This window comes from Bufo bufo, chromosome 9 (assembly GCF_905171765.1).
Source record: "Bufo bufo chromosome 9, aBufBuf1.1, whole genome shotgun sequence".
Classification (NCBI taxonomy): domain Eukaryota; kingdom Metazoa; phylum Chordata; class Amphibia; order Anura; family Bufonidae; genus Bufo; species Bufo bufo.
Genome location: NC_053397.1, coordinates 12,340,094 through 12,360,834, shown reverse-complemented (window position 1 = coordinate 12,360,834; position 20,741 = coordinate 12,340,094). Strand labels below are relative to the sequence as shown.

At 47.3% G+C, this 20,741-nt stretch overlaps 1 protein-coding gene across 2 annotated transcripts in view; it reads right to left on the bottom strand.

Annotated features, from left to right (window-relative positions):
* Positions 1-12,173, bottom strand: part of GRIP2 (glutamate receptor interacting protein 2) — a 92,393-nt gene extending 80,220 nt beyond the window's left edge. For both annotated transcript variants that reach the window (XM_040408437.1, XM_040408439.1), the window contains exon 1: positions 11,975-12,173. In XM_040408437.1, coding sequence (XP_040264371.1) covers positions 11,975-12,029 — 55 coding nt within the window. In that variant the 5' untranslated portion in view covers positions 12,030-12,173. The remainder of the gene's footprint in view (positions 1-11,974) is intronic.
* Between the last annotated feature and the right edge of the window lie 8,568 nt (positions 12,174-20,741).

The window sequence follows — 20,741 nt, the reverse complement described above, 5'->3', positions numbered from 1 at the left end:
ATCCACATTATGTCCACTGTTTGTGCGATTCCGCACCTTCTGTAGAGTGCTTTACCCCATAGACCAAGCATGCTCAACCTGCGGCTCTCCAGCTGTTGTAAAACTACAACTCCCACCATGCCCTGCTGTAGGCTGATAGCTGTAGGCAGACTGGGCATGCTGAGAGTTGTAGTTTTGCAACAGCTGGAGAGCCATAGGTTGGCCATCCCTGCCATAGACTCCATCACTGTTCCCCTGGTATATCACCCCGGGCACACCTTGCTTCAGTATCCGCTTAGTATAAAGTTACTCAAATTGTAAGAAATTTGCAAAATTTTTCCAAGCCAAATCCAACCATCGAGATTAAGAGCGCCGCTCCCCGCGTCACAACAACATAAACCTCACAGAGCTTCAGATTTAGAAACCAGGAGCCGCCATCTTTAATGTGACTCGCAACAATGTATCAGATTCTGGAAGCATTGTCATTAATGGCTCCAACAGCGGAGTTCAGGTTTCTCCACATAATATTTATCATATAATGACTTATTAATTTACACATCGACTGTGGCAAAAGTGCTGAATATAATAACGTCCCAAGAACATCCTTCTATCATGTGATGTTGATGACACCTGGGAAGGGACGCACGGAACCCCACAAGTACATGCAGTTTCTGCTGCCCATGGGGGGTGATGTGGTTCTGAAACTTATACTTAAAAACAGATTGAAAAAATAAATAAAAATTAAAAACTACAACTCCCATCATACCCTGAAATTTCTCAACAGCCAAAGAGACATACGTCCGGCTAGGGTTAGGGCGCCTTCACACGCTGTGGATTTTGTTGCAGAATTTCCCACGACTGAGAATCATTTCCATTCATTTGAATGGGGAAGGAGGAGGAGGAGGAGGGGGGTTCAAGCACTTGGATTTCTGCACGCCCCATCCAGGTGAACGGAACGGATTTTCAGCGGCAGAATTTTCTGCAACAAAACCCGCAACTGAAATTTCTGCGACGGAGAATCGGTTCCATTCACCCGGACTTTTGTTTCTGCAGCAGCTGCCTGGACTTCTTATAAACCCTGTTCACACGAAGGGACAGTCGCAGAAATTTCTGCTGCACCTAAATCCACGTACACGGAAATCTGCAGCGTAAGTAACAGCAAAGTGAAGGGGATTTTCCAGACCTCGTGTCCATGGTGCATATTTTTGTGGAACTTGACCTGCGGGGGTGGATTTGGAAACCTGCAGCTGGTCCGTTGTGCGGATTTTCAGGGCAGATTTCACCCTTTGCAATACGAAGGGTGAGATCTGGCGCAGATTTCAATGCAGAAACGCACAGAAGTCCCCATGTAAACTGCTCAGAGAATCCACATGAGCTGTACTGCTGTGTGCATGAAGCCTTAGGCCAAGTTCACACTTCTAGGATTTGATGCAGGTTTTCAGAAACTCACATCACCAGTGAAGCGCGTTTCCGCAACCCTATTCACATCCGGTGAAAAAATTTAAAAAATCTTGTGTCAGCGCCATTGCAGACTCCGGAAAGGAAAAGCTGCGGACTGGCTCCACTCGATGACGGCGGCGGAGAGCCGCATGTGAACCCGTGGCATAAATCCAAGCGGCCGCCTCGGATTTCTGCTGCTAGTAAAACACGTACAGACAAATCCTCAACGTGTGAACTTAGCCTTGACGGATAGAGATGAGCGAACTTCTGTTTTAAGTTCGGCGTCTAAAGTTCGGCTTCCGGTTAGCGGAGGATCCCGATATGGATTCCGAATTCCGTTGTGGTCCGTGGTAGCGGAATCAATAATGGCCATTATTGATTCCGCTACCACGGACCACAACGTAATTCGGTATCCATATCGGGATCCTCCGCTAACCGGAAGCCGAACTTTAGACGCCGAACTTAAAACAGAAGTTCGCTCATCTCTATTGACGGACTTTAATTTGAGGCGCACGGTCTAATGTGCTGCAAAGCGCCTGCAGTGTTGCGATTGCATTAGTCATCACGCCCCAGAGTCCACACAGGAAACGGCGTTACAATAAAGGGGAGCTCTGACCTTTCCTTGACTTCCATCTGATTATTAGCGTCGTTAGGAAATGCATTTTCACGTTGCAGCTCACATTGACCGAGCTCCGCGGACTGATCCTCTGACAACCGACACCTACAACCCTCATCAGCTGCACTAATAGCCCAGAGCTCAGGCCTCGTAATCACATGCAAAATCTGGGCCGGCGTCCGCTCCGTTCATGTGTGCACTGTGGGAGCAGGACAGTAATAAAGATCAGGCGGATCCATAGACACAACAGCCGCTGGATTAATGTGGCGGTTTTATTTCTTATCCATTTATACATATGGGAATTCGAGGGTTTTATAGAAATGATAGACACTGGGCTGATTGTGAGCCGCCCGGGAATTGTGGCGACATTGCGGTATTACAGCATTTTCTATTTTTGCCTTGCAACCATCTTTAAGAATCCAACAGCGTAGCTTTTAGGCCTCTTTCACGCGAACGTGTTCGCTTCGTGGCCGTATTGCGGATCGCATTTGTGGATCCGCAATACACGGGCACCGTTCCGTGTGCATTCCGCATCACGGATGCGGACCCATTCACTTCAATGGGTCCGCAAATACAGAGATGCGGAACGGAAGCACGGAACGGAACCCTACAGAAACACTACGGAGTGCTTCCGTGGGGTTTCGTCCCATACTTCCGTTCCGCAAAAAGATAGAACACGTCCTATCTTTTTGGGGAATGGCCGGATCGCGGACCCATTAAAGCGAATGGGTCCGCAATCCGCTGCGTCTGCTGCCCCATGTTGGGTGTTCGTGCATTAGGGGCCGCACACGTTCGTGTGCAAGAGGCCTTAATGGGGAGACGACAATCCCAATGGTCTTGGTCCTGTGACCACTGCCGCCAATCACTGTCCTCAGAGGTCACATGATTTAGAATAACACATCACAAACATGTCATTAGCAGTGACGTGCCACATGTGACCACTGAGGCCAGTGATTGGCTGCAGCGGTCATGGGACTTCCGCTCTGGCGGGGACCTGAAGCAGCCAGCAATTGGGCAGGAATGACAGGTCATGCTTTCTTACAAAAACAGCGCCATGCCTGTCCACAGGTTGTATGTAGTATTGCAATTCATCTGCATTCTCTTCAATACCAGACACAACCCATGACTGGTTTCTTCTAACTACAGCGCCACCAGTGTCCGTGGATAGCGTCTGGTACTGCAGCTCCATTGACATGAACAGGCCTGGGCAGCATTACCTGTGTACAGGCGTGGCATTGTTTCTGAAAGATAGCAGTCGTGCCTTTTTTAAATTCTTTGCCAGCCACTTTACGTTTTTCCAGACTGATACATGTTAGGGTGGGTTCACATCTGCGTTCTGGAATCCGTTATGGCGTTCCGTTATAACATGGTTATAACGGAAAATGACTGAATCCATGAGACGGACGTCAAAAACCAGGACGGATCCGTTCTGCTCCACATAGACTTGTATTTCGGACGGAAGTCAAAACGGAAGCCTTTATAAGGCATTCCGTTTTGATCCGTCCTAATAGAAGTCTATGGGAATCATAACGGATCGGTCCTGGTTTCCGTTATGCAGAACGGAGAAAAAAGTCCTGTCGACAGCACTTTGTTTTCCGCCTTGCATAACGGGAACCAGACGGATCCGTTATGATTCCCATAGACTTCTATTAGGACGGATCAAAACGGAATGCCTTATAAAGGCTTCCGTTTTGACTTCCGTCCTAATATAAGTCTATGGGGAGCAGAACGGATCCGTCCTGGTTTTTGACGTCCGTCTCATCGATTCCGTTATTTTCCGAAAGCCATAATGGAATCCATAACGCAGATGTGAACCCACCCTTACCTGCACTGATACATTGTAACAAACTATCAGGAAAGGAGGGAGACTTGTGCTTCTCATGTGCTTGGCTTACAGAGGATTGTCTAGACCGGATACAGTTGTAACAAACCCTCAGCTGGGAGAAGCATTAGGTCTGCACAGGTTTTCAGCCTCCCTTTTAAGAGCTCATTCAGACGGCCGTTTTGCGGAATGGGTGCGGACCAATTCATTTCTATGGGGCTGTGGTTCTGTTCCATGTGTACATTAGTGGTAAACCGTCTCCACTGTTTGGAGAGATTCTATTAACTGGAATATACTAGGGGATTACTAGTTGAGCGATTCCCCAGTATAGAAATATAGGTTCTGCAAATGAGTTTCAAAAAAACAGTCTATACAAAAACTTGCAGATCTGAGTCCATCCAACTTCCCGAGGTTCTGTGCTGGAGGAGGCGTTTATCACAGTAACTGTAACCCTGCAGCATCCGAGGAGTCTCGGGAGGTAAAACCCATCCAGCTCTGCTGCATTTATATGCAAAAAGCAAATTCCAAATGTTACTTTCAAGATCTCATCGGATGCACTGAGGGCCTCGTAAGCAGCAATTAAAACACACACAGGCGGCAAAGTTAATTTTATTTTTTTATTATTAATGTCAACATAAAAAAGCTCTGGATTTCTCTGCTAATTAAGCTGTTCCTTTGAAGCATTCACTAACCACACAGAACGAGGCGAGGAGATTATACAGAACTAAGTCCCGGAAGAGAAGATACTCCATCTTATAGAAAAATAATTAACCCTCTCAATCAAACATCAGCGCAAAAGAAGTCTCATCCCGCCACAAAAGAAAGAAAATACTAAGCAAAATGCTCAGGTTATACCAGCTGTACATATATAATTATATACAGGAGATACCCAGGTTATACCAGCCTGGTCCATATCACTATATACAAGAAGATGTATAACTTATACCAGCTGTACCTATATAATTATATACAGGAGATACCCAGGTTATACCAGCATGGTCCATATCACTATATACAAGAAGATGTATAACTTATACCAGCTGTACATATATAATTATATACAGGAGATACCCGGGTTATACCAGCTGTACATATATAATTATATACAGGAGATACCCAGGTTATATCAGCATGTTCCATATCACTATATACAGGAGATGCCCAGGTTATACCAGCTGTACATATATACTTATATACAGGAGATGCCCAGGTTATACCAGTATGCTCCATATTACTATATACAAGAAGATGTACAGGGAGTGCAGAATTATTAGGCAAGTTGTATTTTTGAGGATTAATTTTATTATTGAACAACAACCATGTTCTCAATGAACCCAAAAAACTCATTAATATCAAAGCTGAATATTTTTGGAAGTAGTTTTTAGTTTGTTTTTAGTTTTATCTATTTTAGGGGGATATCTGTGTGTGCAGGTGACTATTACTGTGCATAATTATTAGGCAACTTAACAAAAAAAATATATATACCCATTTCAATTATTTATTTTTACCAGTGAAACCAATATAACATCTCAACATTCACAAATATACATTTCTGACATTCAAAAAAAATAATAAAACAAATCAGTGACCAATATAGCCACCTTTCTTTGCAAGGACACTCAAAAGCCTGCCATCCATGGATTCTGTCAGTGTTTTGATCTGTTCACCATCAACATTGCGTGCAGCAGCAACCACAGCCTCCCAGACACTGTTCAGAGAGGTGTACTGTTTTCCCTCCTTGTAAATCTCACATTTGATGATGGACCACAGGTTCTCAATGGGGTTCAGATCAGGTGAACAAGGAGGCCATGTCATTAGATTTTCTTCTTTTATACCCTTTCTTGCCAGCCACGCTGTGGAGTACTTGGACGCGTGTGATGGAGCATTGTCCTGCATGAAAATCATGTTTTTCTTGAAGGATGCAGACTTCTTCCTGTACCACTGCTTGAAGAAGGTGTCTTCCAGAAACTGGCAGTAGGACTGGGAGTTGAGCTTGACTCCATTCTCAACCCGAAAAGGCCCCACAAGCTCATCTTTGATGATACCAGCCCAAACCAGTACTCCACCTCCACCTTGCTGGCGTCTGAGTCGGACTGGAGATCTCTGCCCTTTACCAATCCAGCCACGGGCCCATCCATCTGGCCCATCAAGACTCACTCTCATTTCATCAGTCCATAAAACCTTAGAAAAATCAGTCTTGAGATATTTCTTGGCCCAGTCTTGACGTTTCAGCTTGTGTGTCTTGTTTAGTGGTGGTCGTCTTTCAGCCTTTCTTACCTTGGCCATGTCTCTGAGTATTGCACACCTTGTGCTTTTGGGCACTCCAGTGATGTTGCAGCTCTGAAATATGGCCAAACTGGTGGCAAGTGGCATCTTGGCAGCTGCACGCTTGACTTTTCTCAGTTCATGGGCAGTTATTTTGCGCCTTGGTTTTTCCACACGCTTCTTGCGACCCTGTTGACTATTTTGAATGAAACGCTTGATTGTTCGATGATCACGCTTCAGAAGCTTTGCAATTTTAAGAGTGCTGCATCCCTCTGCAAGATATCTCACTATTTTTGACTTTTTTGAGCCTGTCAAGTCCTTCTTTTGACCCATTTTGCCAAAGGAAAGGAAGTTGCCTAATAATTATGCACACCTGATATAGGGTGTTGATGTCATTAGACCACACCCCTTCTCATTACAGAGATGCACATCACCTAATATGCTTAATTGGTAGTAGGCTTTCGAGCCTATACAGCTTGGAGTAAGACAACATGCATAAAGAGGATGATGTGGTCAAAATACTCATTTGCCTAATAATTCTGTACGCAGTGTATAACTTATACCAGCTGTACATATATAATATATACAGGAGATGCCCAGGTTATACCAGCATGGTCCATATCACTATATACAAGAAGATGTATAACTTATACCAGCTGTACATATATAATATATACAGGAGATGCCCAGGTTATAGCAGCATGGTCCATATCACTATATACAAGAAGATGTATAACTTATACCAGCTGTACATATATAATTATATACAGGAGATGCCCAGGTTATACCAGCATGCTGCATATCGCTATATATGGAGTGTTTTGTTTGGTTTGTTACTTTTTATCTTGTTTGTGTAACATTTGCTGTAACACTTATACAATGTGACACTTTTAGCAGGGGCAGAGAATTTGGCGCGCGCGTCTGTTCTGTTTACTGTAACCAATATCTACAGGTCAGTAATCTATCCAATCAGATCATCATCACGGTTACATGTGAGCTGACACGCGGGGAGACGCATTGCTTTCAGCCGAGCAGTTACACACCGTGTCCTGCAGAATACACCTAATAGTCATAAGTGAATTATCTGTATATTACATATGCATGTAAATATGCAGAACTACAACACCCATCGTGAAGTGTTGCTGAATTCAATTGTATAAAAATCTCTAGGTGCAGAGAGCTGCCAGCAGGGATCCTGTTTGGAAAGACCCAAGGAGCAATTGCATTAGAGCCTCCAGAACTGTCCCGAGCACCACGTCATCACCAGTAGAGGCAGTCACTCCATACTGGTGCCTTCACCAGCCATAGTGCCACTCCACGCGCTACAATAGCTGTAATAATCCATAACACCATTTCCCCTATAGCAGTATCAGACACAATGCTTCTGCAACAGCTTTCCATAGAGTCCCCAGTATATTGTAAGCCGCCACTGTACCTCCATAACAGAGTCAACCAGCATCCCCATCAACCACAGAGCTCCCATGTTACTCATCTGAAATGCCTTCATAAGACGGACAACCTAAGTCTCCCCCCTAACAGAGTCACTATGAGTGCCTCCATAACAGTACCCCCTTATAACATTGTGCCCCCATAACAGAGTCAGGAACAGTCATTAGATTAATTGGCTAACAGGTCCATCCAATGTGCCCCTATAACAATGTGAGCCCCATCACGGGGTCCCCATAACAAAGTCAGTGACCGTGCACCCACAAAGTTCATTCACTGTGCCTCCATCTCAGCCTCTGTGCCCCAATAACACAATCACCCACAGTAATTTACAAGGGATAACCACAGTACCCCCATAACAATGTCACCCACAGTCCCGGAAAACAATGTCACCCACAGTACCCCCATAACAATGTCACCCACAGTACCCCAAAAGAATGTCACCCACAGTACCCCCATAACAATGTCACCCACAGTACTCCCATAACAATGTCACCCACAGTACCCCCCATAACAATGTCACCCACAGTAACCCCATAACAATGTCACCCACAGTACCTCCATAACAATGTCACCCACAGTACCCCGATAACAATGTCACCCACAGTACCCCCATAACAATGTCACCCACAGTACCCCCATAACAATGTCACCCACAGTAACCCCATAACAATGTCACCCACAGTCCCGGAAAACAATGTCACCCACAGTACCCCCATAACAATGTCACCCACAGTACCCCAAAAGAATGTCACCCACAGTACCCCCATAACAATGTCACCCACAGTACTCCCATAACAATGTCACCCACAGTACCCCCATAACAATGTCACCCACAGTAACCCCATAACAATGTCACCCACAGTACCTCCATAACAATGTCACCCACAGTACCCCGATAACAATGTCACCCACAGTACCCCCATAACAATGTCACCCACAGTACCCCCTAACAATATCACCCACAGTACCCCCATAATAATGTCACCCACAGTACCCCCATAACAATGTCACCCACAGTACCCCCATAACAATGTCACCCACAGTACCCCCATAACAATGTCACCCACAGTACCCCCATAACAATGTCACCCACAGTACCCCCTAACAATATCACCCACAGTACCCCCATAATAATGTCACCCACAGTACCCCCATAACAATGTCACCCACAGTACCCCCATAACAATGTCACCCACAGTACCCCCATAACAATGTCACCCACAGTACCCCCATAACAATGTGACCCACAGTACCCCCATAACAATGTCACCCACAGTACCCCCATAGGGCCTTCCATGTAGCAGCGTCACCTAGCAGAATGTTAGCTCTTTGCCCCTTTAGACACCTGGAAGTTACATGGAAGCAGCCTATTAGGTACTACCCCTAAATAGCAGGACATGTATGACCCCATATCTGGTCCCCTATTGACCCGTGTACTAATAGTCACCGCTTATGTACAGGTAGAAGCGGAGACCGAGGGATGATTGTAGATCAGATACGACGTCTGACAGCCATGACGTGTGATACAGGCTGAGCCCATCTCCCTGCAGGATCTCATCTCCAGCACAAACCCAGGCCTGACAGCCCATCCTCAGAATTAATGTCTCCTATTCATTCCCCTTCTTAATTTAGCTGCTCGTCTCTGGAGTTGTGCAACATTTTGGAAATCCTTTATATGAAGTGACACCTCTCCAGAAACCGTCTCATAACTTTAACAGGGAAAAATAAAACATAGATCTGAGCCGGCTTTTCCCTAAAGATCATCGCTCGAATCTCAGCAGGGTAGAATTAAGATTTCATAAGGTCTTTAGCCTGGAAGGGGCTTCTCCTGTGCTCATTGTGGCTCTATACTGAGTAATGCATTTTGGATGTGCTGCCAAGGGGTGGGGGATGGGAAGTGACAACTGGTAGCAGCACATTTCTGATGTACCAAGTGGGTCTCTCTCAACCAATTCCAGAGTTGTTCTAAAAAGATAAAGGTGTTCTGCGGTGGAATGATATTGATACCCTATCTGCAACATAGGTTATTAATATCAGATCGGCAGGGGTTCAACTCCTAGTGCTCCACCAATACTCTGAAGGGGTTGCAGTTAAACACTGAAGAGTGATACCTTCAAACAACTGATCGGCAGGGATGTCCGGAGTCAGACCCCCACTGGTCTGATATTAGTGACTATGTTCAGGAGAGAACATCAACATCATAACACCACAAAACCCATCAATATATCTTTACTATGTACAAGAAAATACTGTAACTACTATAATACTGCCTCCTATGTACAGGAATATAACTACTATAATACTGCCTCCTATGTACAGGAATATAACTACTATAATACTGCTCCTATGTACAAGAATATAACTACTATAATACTGCTCCTATGTACAGGAATATAACTACTATAATACTGCTCCTATGTACAGGAAAACAACTACTATAATACTGCTCCTATGTACAAGAATATACCTACTATAATACTGCTCCTATGTACAAGAATATACCTACTATAATACTGCTCCTATGTACAAGAATATAACCACTATAATACTGCCTCCTATGTACAAGAATATAACTACTATAATACTGCTCCTATGTACAATAATATAACTACTATAATACTGCTCCTATGTACAAGAATATAACTACTATAATACTGCTCCTATGTACAAGAATATAACTACTATAATACTGCCCCTATGTACAAGGATATAACTACTATAATACTGCTCCTATGTACAAGAATATAACTACTATAATACTGCTCCTATGTACAAGAATATAACTACTATAATACTGCCTCCTATGTACAAGAATATAACTACTATAATACTGCTCCTATGTACAAGAATATAACTGCTATAATACTGCTCCTATGTACAAGGATATAACTACTATAATACTGCTCCTATGTACAAGAATATAACTACTATAATACTGCTCCTATGTACAGGAATATAACTACTATAATACTGCTCCTATGTACAAGAATATAACTACTATAATACTGCTCCTATGTACAAGAATATAACTACTATAATACTGCTCCTATGTACAAGGATATAACTACTATAATACTGCCTCCTATGTACAAGAATATAACTACTATAATACTGCCCCTATAGTGTCCTGCATCAGCATCCGATAACCCCCTTGATTGTCATAAAATATAACATCCTTGGTGGATTTGGGGATGAATTGGTACACCTGCCACTCACATAGGCTTTTTGTTCTCCCGCTCCTCAGATGCAGGGCTCGTCCTCCAATTCCTATCTCTGCCGCTCCTATGGCCGCGCTGCATACAGAGCATGCGTGGCTATGTATCAGATGCGGCACTGAAGAAATAAGCTTTGCCACCTATGAGTAACACTAACCTGCTCTAGCCGCCGAAGCCTCCACAGAGCTGAGGAGGAGGACAGCAAGCAGCAGGGGAATAGCATGCGACTGCAGGATTCGGTTACACTGTTTTTTTGTATTCTGTATATGACCCTGCATACACAATACGGTAGGATATTGACTATATAGATGACTTTAACCATTTGTTTTGGAGTAAAGATGCACAATTTCCTAATCTGTGCCAACAGTTGTGGCACGCAGCCACGAGTCCTGCAGGTGCCTCTCTGTTCCCCAATTTAAGTAAATTATTTATGGTGCAGTGCATTATGGGACACGTGCACAACATCACATATGCCATTATAAAGCACAACACACCAATAGTAGAAGGAAGGTTAGGGCTACACAGAAACCAGGGCATTTCTGAATGCAGCTTGGGATGTGAATGGAGTATAATGTTACATGGAGATTGCTGATTTAAGGTGCAGATTTAGAGGCATTTAGGTAATAGCTTAATAAAACAAGTACCGTCTATAGAATAAAATACAGCAATATGGTAAACCCTGCACAGCACCATTTCCCTGCAGCAGTGCTGCATACCTGGCTACCACACTTTCCTTCTAGACTGAGCATTATTTGTATCTCCGGATCCCTGTGGTGCATTGCAGAGTCGCCTTCATAATAATCTATTCCAGGTATGCTGCTATACTGTAGCATTAAAGCGCACCCGGCCTAATTCTTCCAAGTGCAGGCTCTTAACCATCATCTTGTCCTGCTTGAAGTCAGGTGTCTTAAAGGGCCACTAAACCGTAGTCTGCAGACTGTAAGACTGCAGCTGCATCAGAAGAGCAGCTCAGGACTGGACATGGAGTAGTGATCATGGGGGTCTGGGAGGTTTCTGCAGTCAGTCATCCCTTGGATAAACACTACAGTTCAGCCTCTCCCCAAGCATGAAATGCAGGGAACCATTGCTTGCATTGCAGGTTTAGTGTCCCTTTAAAGGCAAGTCTGTCAGGTCACAGAACAGTTAATAGCTGACTACGCTGCAGGTCTCGTCACGGGGTTTTCATACCTTTCACTCGTCGCTTTATGATCCCCAGGCGACACTTTAGTGACACGGAGAACATAGGTGCCCACTGCTGCCGGCTCCCTCACCCTGTCCAGGTGTGCGCTGCCCGGCCAAGTCAGTCACGGTAGGCAGCACAGTCACTCAGGGCTCATACTATGGTCGACAGAGAGGAGGGTGGTACAGAGTATGATGGGGAGAAGGAAGAGAAGGAAGATTCTGAGGAGCCTGGGAAGCAGGGAGCACTGCAAGGAACTCAGAAGAGGAGAAAATGTAAGAGAATGGAGTGAGGAAAAGGGAAGGACGGAGAGAAAGAGGAGATGAGAAAGGAAGAAAGAAGGTAGAGAGGAGGAAAAAGGAAAGGGAGAAAGAAAGAAAGGTGGAGGAAGATAGAAAGGAAGAGAAAAGGGAGAATGGAAGATAGAAAATAAGGAAGAGAGGAATGAGGATAACAGAGACAAAGACAAAAAAGGAAGGTAGACAAGTGGAAGAGCGGGGTAGAGATGGAGGAAGAGAAAGTAAGATGAAGAAAGAAAGTTAGAAAGAAAGGTAGAGAGGAGGTGGAAGAGAGAAGTAGAGGGAGAGAGGAAGAGATAAAGATAGAGGAAGATGGAAAGGAAGCTGTAGAGGAAGAAAAAACAGAACAGAAGATGAAGAGAGGAAGACAGAAAGGAAGGTAGAAAGGAGAAAGAAGAAAGAGAGGGAGAGAGGAAAGAATAAGAGAGGGAAAGAGAAAGAAAAAAGAGAGAAGGAGAGAGGAAGATAAGAAAGTAGAGAAAAGGGAAAATAGGAAAAGCAAAGAAAGAAAGTAAGAAGTGGAAGGTGGAATAAAAAAAGAGGTAGAGGAAGAGAGAGATAGGAAGAAAGGGAGATGAATAGAAGTGGAGAAAGAGAAAGTTAGAAAGGAAGGTAAAGTGAAGGTAGATGGAGGGAGAGGAAGAGATGAAGATAGAGGAAGATGGAAAGGAAGCTGGAGAGGAGAAAGAAACAGAAAATAACATAAACAGAGGAAGGTAGAAAGGAGAAGGAAGAAAGTGAGGAAGATAGATGATTAAAGATAGTAGGAGAAGAGAGAGGGTGAAGAAAAGATAGAGGAAGGCAGAGAGGAAGTGGAAGAAATAGAGAGGTTGAAAGAAAAAAGGAGGGAGGAGGGAGAAAAAGTTGGAGGAAGTGAAAAAAGATGGAGGAAGAGAAAATGATAGCGATAGGAAGACAAGAGAGTGGAAGATAGAGGTAAGCTGAAAGGTGGAGGAAGAAAAAAGGATAGAGGAAGAGAAAGACAGAGGAAAGAGAGGGGAACAGAAAGAGTGATGGTGTGTTGAGCAGGAGAGGGAAAAGAAGATAAGAGGAAAAAGGGAGGAAGAAGAGTAGGAAGACGGAGAAAAAAGAGAGACAGAGAACAAGAAGAAAAGGAAATGAGTGCAGGAGGAAGAGAGAGGAAGGAGGGGGAAAGATGCAAGGTGAGAGAGGGGGAAAGAGATGGAGTCTAGAGAATGGGGGATATGAGGAGGAAGAAACCAGGAGAAGAGAAACAAGGGAGGGAAGTGAGAGGTGGGGAGACGAGTGGGAGAGAAATAAGCAGGTACTGAGGGAAAAAGAGGGAGCGTATTGTGCTACAAGAGACAGGAAGGATGAGAGCGACTCACAAGAGACAGAGGAGACAGCTCAGGGAAGAAATCCTTCTCTCTGCATCTGTCTTGCTTCTCTGTCTGGAGGATAATGAAATTCTCATTAATATTAATAAGATGTTTATTTGCTCCTTGCCTCCTTATTGGAATTCTTCCTAATAATAGCAAAGAGTGATTAACCCTTCCACTGCCTCAACACTATCCTAATGCTGCCCAACACAGAGGGGAGCTTATGGTATAGCCACATGCACATAGGCGACTACTGTAGTACTACAAGTGAAGGGATGCCCCGTCAGCAGCAAACACATTCCTAATACTGAGCATCAAAACCGCAGCACGTGTCGTCAAATAGACATATTCTGCTCCGTACACATTGTGTGAAGCCTATGGATACGCCTGTAATGTGTCTAAAATATAAAAAACTTAGAAAATAGTTTTGATTAAAAATCACCAACCATTTAGGGTTTACAGCTCATATGCAGACCTATGTTTCTGAGTGGTGACAGACTGCAAGCAGATCCTGAATAGTCTGATGCTGAAGTCGTACTGGATTCCTTCTGTCCTCCAGTTCTTGCAAACCTAATGAGTATACAGTATATAGGCAAGAAGTAGGGCACAGGTGGAAAGGTGTATTATTACTGCGGAAACAGACTACATTGCGTTTGTAGTCTGTCACCATGGAGACCCAGAACTTCTTCCTTCTTCTTACCTCACCATTTTACAGTTTATACATAGGGCTACATTAAATAGTACAGTCACTGTGTACATACATTATATTACTTATCCTGTACTGATCCTGAGTTACATCCTGTATTATACTCCAGAGCTGCACTCACAATTATGCTGGTGCAGTCACTGTGTACATACATTACTTATCCTGTACTGATCCTGAGTTACATCCTGTATTATACTCCAGAGCTGCACTCCCTATTCTGCTGGTGCAGTAACTGTGTACATACATTACTTATCCTGTACTGATCCTGAGTTACATCCTGTATTATACTCCAGAGCTGCACTCACTATTCTGCTGGTGCAGTCACTGTGTACATACATTACTTATCCTGTACTGATCCTGAGTTACATCCTGTATTATACTCCAGAGCTGCACTCACAATTCTGCTGGTGCAGTCACTGTGTACATACATTACTTATCCTGTACTGATCCTGAGTTACATCCTGTATTATACTCCAGAGCTGCACTCACTATTCTGCTGGTGCAGTCCCTGTGTACATACATTACTTATCCTGTACTGATCCTGAGTTACATCCTGTATTATACTCCAGAGCTGTACTCACTATTCTGCTGGTGCAGTCACTGTGTACATACATTACTTATCCTGTACTGATCCTGAGTTACATCCTGTATTATACTCCAGAGCTGCACTCCCTATTCTGCTGGTGCAGTAACTGTGTACATACATTACTTATCCTGTACTGATCCTGAGTTACATCCTGTATTATACTCCAGAGCTGCACTCACTATTCTGCTGGTGCAGTCCCTGTGTACATACATTACTTATCCTGTACTGATCCTGAGTTACATCCTGTATTATACTCCAGAGCTGCACTCACTATTCTGCTGGTGCAGTCACTGTGTACATACATTATATTACTTATCCTGTACTGATCCTGAGTTACATCCTGTATTATACTCCAGAGCTGCACTCACTATTCTGCTGGTGCAGTCCCTGTGTACATACATTACTTATGGGAGAGGCTTAACTGTGATGCGAGGGTGAAGCGCTTCCCCTAACCTAGCTGGCTGTGTTGTGCCGGAAGCCAGGAGCGAGGGTAGGCCTAGTAGTGTGCAAAAATAAACGAGGACAGCAGAGTAGTGACCAAAGCCTTTAATACCACTCAGAGAGCAAGGTTACAAAATGCCTGGGAAATCTCAACATGCGGGTTCGGGATGTATCTCGTGAAGCAAGAAGAGCGCCACCTACCCATGCACTTAATCACGTGCGCCGGGACTCCGTTTTTTGATGCTGAGGACGCGGCTCCGATTCGGAGCGAGTGTCCTGTGATGGCCAGCGGGTTATAACCGAGACCTGAGGCCAGCGTTCTGATGTGGGCCACAAACTGGATTGACGTCAGGGGCCCCCCACGCCAAGGAAGCAGCGGGGCCTCTGGGGAGGCATCTTGCAACAGGGCTAGCAATTGACGGAGGACCATGACTGGGCACCAATCGTTGGAGGTTTTAAAAAACCTGACCTCCGAAGGTGGACCAAGCTGGTTGACCTTCGTGGAAGGGAGCCAGAGGACGAAATGGTCATGGGCCCAGGACAACTGTCGCACCTGCAACCCCTGACTATTAGGGGAGGTGCTGGTGAACTCACCTGGCCTGAGGAACCCGTAAAACCCGAGGTACATGGCTGCTTTGATAATCAAACTAGGAGAGTGCCCAAAAGGAAGACCATCCAGCGCGGACGAGAGTCGCCTGAACATCTCGCCGGAGACAGGCTGCCTACGGACAGGAGGGACGACCCCGCACTTCTGGACCCCCCTAAGGGCAGCTTTTACCGCCTGCACTGAAAAGATGGAACCTCCCTTCGGGTTATGGAGCATTGCGCAGTGTTGTACCCCCGCTAGGTACAGCTTGATGGTGTTGAAGGATAGCCTGAGATTGCGGTGACAGTGGGCTATAAACGCCAGGGTGTAGGAGACATCGTCCAAGCCACCTTGCGGGTGGGACCTGGCGAAACCTTCGTAAACCTTGACACCGGCTTGATAGTTCCTGATGGTATTGGAGGAGAGGGAGTGCTGAACCAGGTTCCTGGCGTGAGCAAGGAGGGACTCTAGTCCATCACTAGAGACTGGAAGACCGGAGGGGGGAACCCCGAGGGGTCCGCTCCTGGCAGCACCTGAAAAAAGAGGGGGAAATTAAATCGGGACAGGGCATCTGCCGCCACGTTCTCGACCCCCGGGATATGACTGCAGAACACATGGAAATTATAAGTGAGGGAGAGCCAAACTAGTCTGCGCAGGAGGGACATGATCCTGGGGGATTTAGCCCGACCTTTTGTGATGATGTCCACCAACGCTTGGTTATCGGTGATGAACATCACCGGTGTGTTCGCCCAGCGATGACCCCAGCTCTGAGCTGCCGCCACGATGGGGTAGAGCTCCAGGAGGGAAGATGAACTCAGATTTTCGGCGACTGACCGGATTTCTATGGGCCACTGGCCAGCCATCCAATGGGACCCAAAAATAGCGGCATACCCCCGGGACGCAGCAGCGTCCGAAAAAACGGTGGGATATGATGGTGCCCATGTTGGTACAAAAAGGGAGATCCCGTTCCAGGAGGATAAAAACAGGGACCACATGGCCAAGTCCGCCCTGGCATGGCTGTCCAAGTGGACAATGCTGTTCTGGTCAGGGGCCAAAGGCAGTAGCTGGAGCAACCTGGAAGTGAAAGCCCTGCCCTGGGGCATAATTCTGGAGGCGAAGTTGAAACGCCCCAGCAGGGATTGGAGCTCCACCCTGGACAGATAGCCCACGGACATGGCGTGGGAAATTGCCGCACGGCAACTCGCCAGTTTTTCCTCCGGGAGGCTGGCCTCCATCCGGACGGAATCCAGGGTGATACCGAGGAACGTCACCCTGTGGGCGGGGCCCTCAGATTTTGCGCGGGCTATCGGGTCCTGTAGGCTGGAAAAAATCTGAAGAAGAGTAGCCAGGTTGCCCGACCTGCCTTGTGGACCCTCGATGATCAGAAAGTCATCGAGGTAGTGGATGACCGTTGGTAATCCACCATGGTGGACGAGGATCCAGTGCAGGGCCTTGGCAAACTGGTCGAACAACCAAGGGCTACTCTTCGACCCAAACGTGAGCCTGTTTGCAAAATAATAGCGGTTGGCCCATCTAAGCCCGTAGTAACCCCATAAGTACGGTTTGATGGGGAGGAGCTTGAAGGCATCTGAGATGTCCGCTTTTGCCAACCAGGAACCCCTGCCGGAGTTTACTATACCTTTAATCGCCTTGTCTATAGAGGAATATTTAATGGAGAACTCCTCGGATGGGATGAGCGAGTTGAGACTGGGGACGGCAGAGGCATGAGGCGCGGACAGGTCATAGATTAACCTTTTTTTATTTGTATTTTTTTTGGAGACCAGGCCAATGGGATTGATGCGCCAGGAGGAAAATGGAATCGACTCAAGTGGCCCAATTAGGAACCCTTTGTCAACCTCTGCTTGGAGCAACTCCTCAACCGCTGCCGGGTCTTCAGAAGCCGACCTCAGGTTGCCGCCCTCCCAAGGCGTCTGCGGCAGAGCAACGAGGCCCGTGTGAAATCCCTCTGCGAAGCCGGACAGCAAAAACTGCACAAACCCCCTGTCGGGGTGGCCCCGCAGAAGGATTCCAAGGAGGTCGAGGTCAATGTCGGCTAGTCATAGCTGCTTCGCCGACCCCTTGGGACAGGCGGAACGCGGGTGAGCCCTGAAACACTGCGAGCAGACATGGAGAGCCCTGCAACTGTTGAAGCTGCAGCCATGCCTGTTGTAATTATTACAGACCTGGCTCTTGCCCAGGTACACGATGGGCCTCCCCAGCTTGTCCACTCCGGGGGTGCCTGGTTGGAGACCTGAGGGACCAGGCAGGGACCTATCCTGGACAGGGTGGACCGCGTTCGGACACCAGTCCGCGGAATGAAAGATGGATTGACACCCTGAGCAGGACGGGGCCCTGAGGCCCGCGAAGTGGCGGCAGAACAATTCCATGTCTATATTTGCCCAATTGGTGACGAACTGGAATTGAGCCAGGGCAGCCGCAGCCTTCGCAGAGAAGGAGCGGTGATAGTCATAGAATGACGCGCCACCGTACTTATGCCCCAGATCGGTGACCAGATAGAGATAGGAATCTAGTTCCTCCCTTCTTGTGGGCTGGGCCGAGCACACGACATCCCTGAACAGGCTGAACGCCAAAACAAACTCCGGGATGGTGAGTTTTCGGTTCAGCCTTGCGTCCTTGGCCCTCAGGACAAGGGAGACGTCACCACAATTGATGACCCTGTTCTCAGGGAGGTCCTGTGAGGCGATAAGGATGGACGCCAAGTTCACGTCCTTTCCTGCCAGAATCTCCTTCTTAATGCCGTCCGGGATGAAATGAGCCGGGGCCACCCTGGGAGTGAAAATGGCCGTACCTACGGAGGTCGACTGAGGAACCACGGACTCGGCCGGGGGGTATGGAGCCTGGGGGGGAGGGGTCGGGGCCCGGGACTCCAGTACCGAAACCCTGGACTGGGCATCAGTCACCATGCCGACCAAGGAGTCAATGGTGGCTTGCAGATGCCTCAAGGACTGTTGAGTGTCCAGGGTGCCCGGCTGGACGCCCGACGGACCCGGGGTGGTCATCAGCCGCTTGTACAGCTCTGCTTTGCGGGCAGAGGCCGGGTGAGGGATGCCCCTTTTATTGAGTTCCGCGATGAGCCTGGGAATCGTCCAGCTTCTCAGGGACGTGTTGCCCGGCTGGCCTGAGACGGACGTTCCGGGGAGAGACATGGTGTCCTCCGTGTCAGAAACATGTGACATGCTTAAACCTGTAAAGAAAGAAAAATGGTCCCGAATAACTATATGAGACCGGAACGTAGTGCGACTGGTGCCTATGAGAAGGCTTGAGTCGGTCTGGGCAACGTACCTGGCTTAGAGGCTACTACCTGAATCGATGTGTTGGGTCACCTGACCTTGATCCCAAAGTCGTACGAGAGAACGATCAGGACACGTTCCTGAGAGGGCAAATCATAAGGTTCGGAAGGAAAAGAGAACATAACTGAGGAGGGTGACGGGACTGGGTGAACCAGGAGACAGAGGTAGGTATGAGTCTGGACGAACCAGGAGACAGAGGTAGGTGCGTGCCTGGGCGATCCAGGAGGCAGAGGTAGGTGCGTGCCTGGGCGATCCAGGAGGCAGAGGTAGGTGCGTGCCTGGGCGATCCAGGAGGCAGAGGTAGGTGCGTGCCTGGGCGATCCAGGAGGCAGAGGTAGGTGCGTGCCTGGGCGATCCAGGAGGCAGAGGTAGGTGCGTGCCTGGGCGATCCAGGAGGCAGAGATAGGTGCGTGCCTGGGCGATCCAGGAGGCAGAGATAGGTGCGTGCCTGGGCGATCCAGGAGGCAGAGATAGGTGCGTGCCTGGGCGATCCAGGAGGCAGAGATAGGTGCGTGCCTGGGTGATCCAGGAGGCAGAGATAGGTGCGTGCCTGGGTGATCCAGGAGGCAGAGATAGGTGCGTGCCTGGGTGATCCAGGAGGCAGAGATAGGTGCGTGCCTGGGCGATCCAGGAGGCAGAGATAGGTGTGAGCCTGGGTGAACCAGGAGGCAGAGATAGGTGTGAGCCTGGGTGAACCAGGAGACAGAGTAGGTGTGAGCCTGGTGAACCAGTAGATGAGACAGTAGCATATAACGTGACGTTCATACATAACATAAGGCACTGTCGCCCTCCTCGAATAGGTGACTTGTGGCGAGCGCTTTAGTGACCGCTGAGTGGGTATGGCGTAACTGATGACCTGGCCTACTCGTGGTGAGACCCCGGTCTCCCTGATCACCGTGCAGAAACTAGGTCCCTTCCACCTAGTCGAGACCCCGGGAGCCCTCCCCCTGAATGAGGAGAACCGAAGATGACTTGCCTTCCCCCGCTGCGGCCCGGCGGGAGAGAGTATGACAAGAACACCGATTCAGCTGTATACACATACATGTATACATATATGTACCTCCACATATACATATATATAGACGCATACACATACATATATACACATATCTACATATATATCCACATAACCCACGTATGCATGTACACATACGTGCACATACACCCGCATATATATACAATCCAGAGAGAGAAAAGAAATCCTCCCCCATTTTATTAAAAAAACAATTTTTTTTTTTTTTTTTTTTAATGACTGTGGGCATGGCCGTCGTTGGCCAGGGGCTAGATACCCCTGCTAGCCGCGTGTGGCCAGTTAGGACGGGGGTGCCGGTCTGGGGGCCGTAGGCCTAATAGTGAGGCCAGAACCAGATTGTCCTGAAAGGAGGGGAGGGATCCAGAGGGGACAGGGAAAACCTAGGCCGGAGCCGTCATGGCATACATCAGCCGGGCCTGAACGGCGATCCCGGCGTGCGCCCCAGTCCGGAACGCACGCCGACCCCGCGACCC